Source organism: Pseudophryne corroboree, chromosome 3 (assembly GCF_028390025.1).
Source record: "Pseudophryne corroboree isolate aPseCor3 chromosome 3, aPseCor3.hap2, whole genome shotgun sequence".
Taxonomy (NCBI): domain Eukaryota; kingdom Metazoa; phylum Chordata; class Amphibia; order Anura; family Myobatrachidae; genus Pseudophryne; species Pseudophryne corroboree.
In genome coordinates this window covers 497,725,490-497,735,987 of record NC_086446.1, presented here as the reverse complement: position 1 = coordinate 497,735,987, position 10,498 = coordinate 497,725,490, and the positions used below count along the sequence as shown (strand labels likewise).

At 41.2% G+C, this 10,498-nt stretch overlaps 1 protein-coding gene across 3 annotated transcripts in view; it reads right to left on the bottom strand.

The window, feature by feature from the left end:
* Window positions 1-248: 248 nt before the first annotated feature.
* Window positions 249-10,498, bottom strand: part of LOC135056149 (immunoglobulin superfamily member 10-like) — a 134,935-nt gene continuing 124,685 nt past the window's right edge. For all 3 annotated transcript variants that reach the window (XM_063960983.1, XM_063960985.1, XM_063960984.1), the window contains 2 exons: window positions 8,206-8,280; window positions 249-2,111 (listed from right to left, as the gene is read on the bottom strand). In XM_063960983.1, coding sequence (XP_063817053.1) covers window positions 832-2,106 — 1,275 coding nt within the window. In that variant the 5' untranslated portion in view covers window positions 2,107-2,111; window positions 8,206-8,280 and the 3' untranslated portion in view covers window positions 249-831. The remainder of the gene's footprint in view (window positions 2,112-8,205; window positions 8,281-10,498) is intronic.

Sequence of the window (10,498 nt, the reverse complement as noted above, 5' to 3'; positions counted from 1 at the left end):
AAATCTTCATATACTTAATTTAATATTTATTCTAAGTTTCTCAACAAGAAACTTTTGGCCTAGAAATGGCGTGAAAATAATTCTGATACTCTAGGATGCCGTGATTTAAAAACGTTTGGGAACCACTGGACTAACCTTACTAGTGTGCTCCAGGAATCTTGAAATATGCAATCTCAGGTTGTCAAGTGATTAAACCCATACAATTTAGGTCAGCAACAGTGAGAATTAAGCTAAGAATTAAGAATTAATATATTGTAAAATTTTTATTTTACTGGCTTGTATTTACAGGAAGGTATACAAATAAATAGTAACAGGGATTCAGCAGTAAGAGAAAATGTACATACAGTAGTGCAGCCTTGTTTATTTTTTCAGAACAGTTGACGGTCATCTAATTTGTCCCAATTTTCCAACTGGATTGTTGTGAGACACGCATATAAGATTTTTAAAGTCATTATATTTTCTTTATACCATACATCAATTTCACTATTCCCATATTTGTTTTCTGTGCTATTACTTCATAGGGATAATGAGGCTATACTCCCTTCAGGGACAATTTGTCATTTAATAACAAGCATCTCATGACTTGGGACATATACTGTAGCTGGTAAACTGCTATCTGACTGGTAAAGAGGAACAAGGGTGAACAGTAAAGGTGGTCATGGAAACACTCTGTCACAGACTTTCAGCCTTCGATAGTAAAAAGGTAAAAAGTACTAAACATGTGTAGGTATAAGAGGTAGCTATTTGACATGCTGGTTTGCTCATGTGTACATTAAAGTGGATGAGTCAATAAACTTTTTATTTGTTGCAGAATCAGTACTGAGACAAAAATTAGACGTGTGGCATTGGTTGAGGATTTTCAGGAACAGGAAGAATGTTGGGTGTGTCGACAAACCGACTGAATTCAAAGTTATCACTGTGTGGTTTCTTTGCTATATTGTAGATTAATCTTGAAATATAACCCACAACAAAGAACAAAACTATGGAGAGAAATATAATAAACACTAATAGCAAAGCGAATGATGGTTTCTTCTTCGGTGTCTCCGTTACCATCAGTTCAAGTGTCATTGCATTTGTGAGGTTCAGCATTACTGATAGTCTTGTCACGGCCACTGAAGTACCCTCACTGTTGCTGGCCACACACGCATAGATACCAGAGTCATTGGGTCTGGCTGTTGCTATATTTAATTTCCCATTGCTAACGAACAAATGAGAGGTTGAGAAAGCAACTTCCAATCCTGTTGGGAGTAGCCAGGTCAAAGAAGGCCTAGGTAAACCGGTGGCAGAACATGGTAGTGCTATTGACATAGATTCCTTCACATACATTTCTTGATATACATTATTAAACATTGGTTTAGCGCAAATAGAGATGTTGGTCAATGAGACAGTTAAAGAATCATTGGGAAATAAAGACTTTTTAAACCAATGATTTTCAGTAAGTTCAACTCCCCTGAAAGTGCACTCATTAGTTAAGTTGTTTCCAATCACACTGATCAGCAATGAGGAATAGTTACTAAAGGGTTTAAACCACAATGGAGTGACTGAGTTTAGATGGTTATAATCTAATTTCAGCACAGATAACATTAGTAGGCTATCAAACGCTTGATTGTGAATGGCAGCAATTTTGTTCCTCGAAAGTTCTAGAACTCTGAGGTTCTTCAAACCACTAAACATTTCACTATGAATTAATTTTAAGTTGTTATTCTTCAAGTCCAGCTGCTGAATGGGAAGGTCATTGAAGGCTGATGGATGGATATTTGTTACGCTTAGGTTTAACTCATTTAAAATCAAACTCTTCAGTTTGGGAAGGTCACCAAATGCATATGCGTCAATATATGTAACTGCTGTGCTTTTAATAATTATTTCTTCAAGTGACTTCAAATTCCAGATGCTCTGTTTGGAAATAACGAAGCGTGGACAGCTACTTAAACTTAATTTAGTAATATTATCAGAACTAGTGATTGGGATTTGGAAATCTCTCTCTGTTTCGCAACAAGTAATAGAAGATAATGTGCAACTGCACCCTGTAGGACAAGCGGTCTTCATCAGTCTCACATGATTAATAATTATTAATAGGAACATGACAGATACAAGGTTAGTGCCCATGGAATCTGGAAGATAAAGAAAAAAAAACAATGATATAATTTAAATATATATAAATTTAATTGCTGAATAATTTGGCACAACTAAAAGGACCCTAACTGAATCTAAAATAATATAATATACAATATTTTTCTTATAAAGACCTTACATAATATCTGCAATGATGATAGAAAGTCTTGCAAAGCTCACCATTCAGTAGAGTTGCCATTGAAATATCAGAAATAATAATAAAAGTTTACTACTATAAATGTGGGCATAAATAATAATAATAATAATAATAATAATAATAATAAAATACAGTAGGATACAAACTGTATCTATCCATAATAGTCCATTGTTCATTAACAGTGAACCCACTGAGGAAGCTACTACCAGTGGTAAAAAGTGTTTGGAAATGATTCCCAATGGACGTTTTTATTTAAATGTGCATAGCAGAGGCAAAGTTAAAACTGCCTGTTTTATGATATAGAGGACTTTTTCTTCAGTTTTCCACAATTATGTGTGAAATCAATATATTTGCAGTCATGGATAAATTTGTTGGTACCCTTACAACTTATTAAAACAAATCTTCATTCCTCCTGAGAAGTGATGCCATTAAAAGCTATTCTCTCATATATACCAGTATGCCTTTGTTATTTCATAGAATCAAACAAAGAAACCATGAAAATAGATACATTATTGCTTATTCTCCTAAAATATTTGAAACTGGACAGATTTGTTGGTACCCCTTAATAAATAATTGGATTATAGTGATATTTCAAATTGCTTTTCTGAATTAGCATCACACGTCTTCATTCTTCTAACCATCATTCATTCAGCTAATTTAAATGGCGAAAAGTAGTCAATCCACTGTTGATTCCAATCGTAAAGTGCAACGGAATATGCTGCGCTACATAAGAAACTGTAAATAAATAAATAAATAAAATAAATAAATAAACCCATTGTTTGCCCCATACTGAGCATTGACCAGTGAAAGCAAAGCATAGCGTCGTCTGAGGAACTAAGAAAGAGCATTATAGACCAACAGGTTCAAGGTAAAAGCTGTAAGAACATCTCCAAGCAAAATGATGTTCCTTTGATTACAGTTGCTAATATTATTAAGAATTTCAAAATCCATGGGATGGTAGTTAAACTCCTTGGATGCAGCACAAGAGGAAAATCAACCCCCAGATTAAACAGAAGGAATGAAAAGATTAAAAGAAGTGAATGGTGGAAAAAGAACCAAGGAAAACTTCTTTAGAGATAAAAGCAGAACTCTATAGTCAATCTACGTCAGTGTCTGATCGCACCATCTGATGCTTTTTGAGTGACCTAGGAGGACTTCTTTTAAAAAAACAAAAAATACAGGACTGCACTTCTCATCCAGGTATAGACATTTAGTGCACAATACAACATATATTAAAAGCTAAAACACCGGCCGGTATTTCCAAAAATCAAATGATAAAACACAATATTAGTTAATTAACAACAGACCTGACTACTGAACTCCCTATGCACATATAACCAATTGGACACTCCTTAGTTTTACCATTAGTAACTAGTACCCTTAATATGTATTGCATGCGTATTAGTATAAAAGTCCAGCTATATATGTAAACATGCAGAGGTTAATACATTTGTTAGTCTCTGATTAGGACTTGTAATATACTGCTCCGAACTCCATATATTGTCCAGCTGTCAGCTTTTTGTGAAACAGTGCAGGCATCCCTGCAATATATAGCAAGTTCAATATAGACAGTCCTACTGTTGTTAGTGTGTTAAATCAGTGCAATGGTATTGGAGCGCACTCCTTATTCCCCCTTAGCACTGGGGTTCCCGTGCAAACAGCCTTCTCTTCCCCCTTTCTAACGGTTGGCAACGGGGTACTCAGGCAGAATAATTAGATGGCTGGCTAATGACTGACATAACAGCGGGTATGCTCTCCTCTGATCTCGACCTCCACAGACGTGTTTCCCCACTTGTATTAGTCGTCAGCGGCTTCCTCAGTGTGTACATTTAAAAAAAAAAAATCAACATAAAAAGATAGACTGAAGTTTGATAAAAAAAAATGCATATTAACAAGCCAGAAAACTGGAGCTGAAAAGTTACATTAGCTATATGTTCACAGATGAAAACATTAAGCTTTCAAAGGGAAGAACACCATGTCTACTGTGGAGGATGGAGGGAGCAGACACACTCTGTAGCAACTGCGGGTGAGGAAGCGGGAAAACTGTGGAGAAACTGCAGGAGGGAGCGGGCACAATGTGTTGAGGCTGCAGGCAGGGAGCGCTGAGAGCAGACACCAACAGGGGAGGGGATGTGATTTGTAGTAGAGCAGCCTACAGAAGAGTATGGGTACAGCTCAGAAAAGTATAACTTTTCTGAAAAGCTTCCTATGCAAAAGAAGCGGGTTTTCGGAAGTGATCATTTTATAAAGGGGATTGAATTTTGAAAAAGTAGTGAAATGGAAGACTAAGAATTGAATTGAAAACTAAAGTTTCTTATTTCACATTTATTTCATAATGGCTATGCCCCTGAATTAAAGATTGTTCATCATAATATTAGATTAAGGATCCCATCACATTTGCCCATGCCATTTCAATTTATTTTATTATTTCAAATATTCTGTTGAATCAAAAATAAAATGCAAAGTCTGGTTTCTATTAAATATGATGAATACCAATTACTTTGATCAGTTTCAGATTGAAACTGATCAAAGTTTCCCTCTTTCATGTGAGGGTACATGATTTAGTAGAGATGTAACCAGGTCTATAATTACTTATACTATGCATGGTGCTGGACAATTCCAGTCCTGTAAATCCTGTTTGTGCTTCTTTCCCACTGGCACAACAAAAAAACATCATCATTGGGTAATGAAAAAGTTCAAATGAGATGCGACAGGGGAGCCCAGGCATAAGTAATGGATGGTATGCACTAGATTAAACCCTATGAAGACTCCTAGACAGTCGAAATCTTGGGTCCCACCTCGCAATTTATCTTCTAAAAATGTTTTTTAATTTAATCAACCAACAGTCTACGATATGGAAACTGTAATGTGAATCTGATGTCTCTGGTTTATGTACTCTAAGTTGTTAATGGGTACATTACATTAATTCAGTATTTTCTCTATAGAGTCTTTAATGTAAAGTTTTGTTTCTTTGAGTTAATTTTTTTTTAATCTTTTGGAAACAATTTAAGAAAACTTGATTGGAAGATTGTTTCAAGATCAAATCAATATTATTTTGATCTGCTGTTGCGGAGCCCATTGGACGTGCCTACTGTGCCTATTTGGTAATCCGGCACTTCATGCACCTGATTTTATGTATATTACAAACCTACTGAAAAAGGTACAGATGTGTCGTCGTACATCTAGCCTCAATATGCCACGCAGTGTGGGAAGCCTGGCACAAGTGAGCAGCCAGGTTCTTTGCTAGCACCAGGTGTCTTTTTTTTGCAGAAATATGCAATGTGACTAGGATGCACCAGGAGAACCTCCTGATTAATTTGAAATGTGACACTTGTACATCCGTACATCTGTTTTTTTGAGTCTGTATACAGAGCACAACGGAACTTGTATTGAAAAAAAGCTGTGGCTGCTACTTTGTATGCAGATTCAAAGACTATAGGGTCTATGGGGGTCATTCCGACCCGATCGCTCGCTGCAGTTTCTCGCAGCGATCAGGTCAGAAGTGCGCCGTTGCCGCAGTGCGCCGGTGCATGGCAGCCGTCGTTGCCTAGCGATCGCCTCTGAGACAGAGGCAATCGCTGGGTGGGAGGGCGCTGTCCCACCCAGCGTTAAGCCGCCATTTGGGGGGAGCAGTCCGGCCAATGCAGGCGTGGCCGGACCGTTGGGGGGGGGTCCTCGGTGGCTGGGTGATGTCACATGCAGCCGCTGCGGGCCGTGGAGCGACGAGTAGATCCCGGCCAGCACGCTAAAGCTGCGCTGGTCAGGAGCTACTCTGGAAGTGCAAAGGCATCGCTGCTGTTCGATGCCTTTGCACTTATGCGAGGGAGGGGGGTCTGCACTGACATGTGGGGCGGACTAGCCCTGTGCTGGGCGTCCCCCCCGCATGTCAGTGTGAATGATCGTAGCTGTGCTAAATTTAGCACAGCTACGATCAACTCGGAATGACCCCCTATGTACTAAGCTGTGGAGAGAGAAAAAGTTTGACAGAGATAATGTAATAGCCAATCAGCTCCTAACTGGTTACAGTTGTGTTTGAAAAATTACAGGAGCTGGTTGGTACTTTATCTCCGTCCACGTAATCTCTCTCCAAGGCTTAGGGGGTTATTTAGAGTTGGTTGCAATCTTGCGTATGTGCAGATTGGGCGATTAACAGCTGACTGTGCATGCGCTGCGACCGTATCGTGCATGCATGACCTATCTCAATGTGATTGCAACCTAGAAGGATGGTGAGTGGACGGAGGATGCGACACAGCATTGGTGGGGAGTGGCGCGGTAAACGCAGGCGTATCATGGCTGTTTTCAGGTTGGCAAGATGATGTGGCCTGCTTTTTTCTGCAACAGGGAAACATGGTGCAGGACCGCCTGAATACGCTGCCTGGTTGCGTATGCAGGGGTTCTACTACTATTTTCCAATTCCGCAATACAATTGCAATTCAATTACGATCGCAGCAATGGGCGCGACACATGCTGGGCAGCCTTTCCCTGTGCTGGGCGGCCCCCAGCAAGCGATTTTGTCAGTAGCAGTTTTACTATTTTAGCAAAATTGCTACTGACTCTAAATAACCCCTTTAGTACATAGTCCCTCAGCTGCACACAGCTGCTACTAAGATGCATATTCGGCAAAAAATAACAAATAAATATGCCCAGCGTTAGCAGAGTCTTGTGGGACCTGGCATGCCATCGGGGGATATTTGGCGTGACTGCAACAATAATTATGGGGACACATCTGTACACATACAAGAGCTGATTTTGAGTTACTTGCAAGTCGCAGTGCGTATTTGGATCTCATGGATATCGGCATACTGCACGTGCCAAATAAAGGAATCGGCTTTGGCACATGAGCCAGATCAGGAATATGTGCACTGCAGGCATAGACATCATTAGTGTGTATGGATTAATCCATCCTACAACAGACAACACTATCTGTGAAATGGGAGTTTAAGGGCTATAACTCGGTGATAACCATGCAATTGCGTGGAACTCTTCCGTCTTCACAGTGTGGATAGAGGAGGGATCTCGGTTTCAGTTGGATCTTTTGCAAGCAGCATGGGGCTGGTTTAAGGTCTGTTACTAATGTAGAGATTAATACTATAAATGTATGGGTTGCTGGATAACTGTGTAATATGAAACTGTAATATAATTCAGCAGTGATATTGTAAAGATGCTGATGCATAAAGTGTTGTATCGATACGGTATATAAAATATATTTGTCTGATTGGGAGTGGATGTGACTGGCTACAGGAGTGGGTCACTGTTGGGCTCGAGAACCAGAGAGACACGCGGGTGAGCTGCGAGGAGAAGTCGTCGGTTAAGGACAGGAGGAGGTGCGTCAGGAGGCAACGGATGAGAGAGAAGGACGGGAGCCAGGCAGCGGCCGGGGAGAACACTACGAGAGCCGGGATCCGGTACAAGTAGCGAGCCGCCCCACCGCCCATCGCTCACCCAGAGAGAGAGGACATCATAACCAGCGGTGTCTGGAGGGACTGCCATGACTGCAGAGCTGGGGGAGCGAAAAGTGTCCGAAGCAGCCGGAGACGATCGGAGACGGTGCTCGACGGGGACCCGGTCCGTGTGAGTCATCTGTGGGAAGGAACGTCCGGTGAACAAGACGCCCCACTTACTAGCCTAGAGCCGTGAGCACCGCCCGGGAGCCGCCTCGAAGGAGGATCTAAACGCCAGGTGACGCCCCTGCCCCTGTAATGATACGGAGCTACTTGCAATATCTCCAGAGACACAGTGTGATATAGGAGTTCAAAGTGGGAGCTAATTCATACTCTCTCTCTCATAATCAGGCAGTATACAAAGAGTATAGACTTTTAACAGTAGGTGATTAAACCTAATCAAAATACTGCATACTTACCACATCAGAAAGCGAGTCTATAGCAGCTAGAGAGGGACAAAGGCATTAACACCCATTATAGACATGGAATACTTACCAGCGTAGAGTATTGCAGACTAGTGAATGGACCGAACTCGCAAGGGAAACTACATCTAGGTCCGTGGGTGGATCTCTATGAAATAAAGCAGAGACAGACCTTGAAGTAATAACTCAAGAGTACACTAGTAACAGTAACATTGTTTCAACTGAGTCATCCTACGCATCTATACTCAAAGGAAAGGCAGGAAACTATCAATCTATATATATATATATATATATATATATATATATATATATATAGCCCTTTTTTGAGAAACTTAGAGACTAGAAATTATCACGGCCCCACATTGGCTGCAGAGTCTGAGAGCGGGAGTTAAAGTGAGACATTGGCGGATTGGGATCGGACACGAGGCCAAACCCTGATATATTAAACCCTCTCCCTGTCGTATTGGAGCCAAATACAGGAGTATTTGCCCTACCGTTGTGGGATTAACTCACATCTCATCTAGGTCCTCCGTTAGTGGACGGATAGAAAGAGAGACTGGAGATACGGTACCAGTGCACTGGTGTTTCTAAACTTATATATATATATTTGCAAATATATAATTTTGATTGGGGTAAATGGTTAGTCTAAGGATTTTCATTAGAATTGTATTGACTTGTGTTATGACATTATAAATGCTTGATCTATAAATTGTAAAACAAATGTGTTATCTTAACGTGAACTAATTGAACTAAAATAGGATTGCGATTCTACTGCTTTGTCACTGTATCCTTATTTGTTGATAACTATTCTTACTTTAAGACCCCAAGGTGAGAACTCCCAGTGAGATCAGCCCGGTCTCCTCTTATTCCAATAGGCCACTGGGAACACCTTTTAAACATAAGGGCGGGAAAGAGTCCTCACTTAGTGGTGAAATTGTAGTCGGGATAGGGTTTTCTCAAACCTCCCCTAAAACTACGGGTATACATCGTAGCTCAAAGGTTTGAGTGGAGGCACTGACATACTCCAGGGGATAATTCAGCCGAAGGGAGGGCTACATTTGGAGGCACTGCTGAGATTCTTGATACCTACCAGCCCCCTGGAAGAAATGGAAGTTATCATGGAAAGGGACATCCACACATGGTGTAAAGATCAAAAGGTAGACCCTCATCAAAGTGTCTGTATAGTGGGCAACTTCGCGGGCATTACAGATGACAAAGTGATCCAAGAAGTACAGAAATTATGTGGGATAAGACTTCCCTGCGTAGTTGATAAGTGGAAGAGTACTGCAGGAGATATATGTGCTGTATTAATAACGAACCAAGAATACTTGGATTCATCTCTGATTCATGCAAATATACTAGTAGAAGGAGTACCAGGCCGGAGGTGGCAAACAATGTGGCCCATCGATGGAGAAGAGACTGAAGGGGAGGCACAGATAGCCATTGGTGATAAGAGGACTGAGAGACCTGGGGGAAGCTACCCCAACGCAGGGGATAGTACTTTACCTAGCACAGCTACGAGTAACATTACAAATGAAGCTATAGAGCCACAAGTAGAGGCTGTAATGGACAAAATGGTTAGCCACTTCGAATGCTGGCACTATGAGGGAGGATACCGGAGGCTCCGAGTTTTCTCCGGCATACTACCAGTACCCACCGGAGAAGAAGCATATGACAAATGGAGGGAGGCCGCGGTACAGCACTCCGAAGAGTGGCGGTGCCCAGAGCACATAAAGAAGCAGAGGATAGTGGAAAGTCTGAGAGGACCCACCATGGGAATTATCCACGCTACACGGAGAAGCAATCCGGATGCTGCATTGAAAGACTATTTCAATGCCCTCGACTATTCTTTCGGGACCATAGAGGACGTGGGGGATATCTTGGCTAGACTAAATCAGACCTACCAAGAGCCCGCTGAGACTCTTACTAATTATATCTACCGGTTGGACAAAATACTACATAAATTGATGGACAAAGGAGGAATTGAAGCTTCAGAGATCGATGAGAAACGTATAAAACATCTGCTAAGGGGGGCCCTGACTAGCAATCCTGTTGCTCAGCGACTTCGGTGCAGTGCTGTTGGGACTCGACCCCCTACGTTGGGTGAATTAATTAAAGAAGTAAAGTTAGAAGAAGTTCAAATTGATAATAGAGAAAAGAGCCTCAGCAGGGTGAAGGTTGTGCTACCTGCCCCGGAAGGTCCCACCGAGAGTGAAAAATTGTACAAGCTGTTAGAAGAGCAAAATAAAAAATTGGACCAAATAATTACTCCGCAGAGTAATTCGTCTGGGATTGCCACTCGAGGGAGAGGTAGAGGATACTCCAGGCGGCAAGACAATCGTTATCATATTATCTGTTATCGGTGT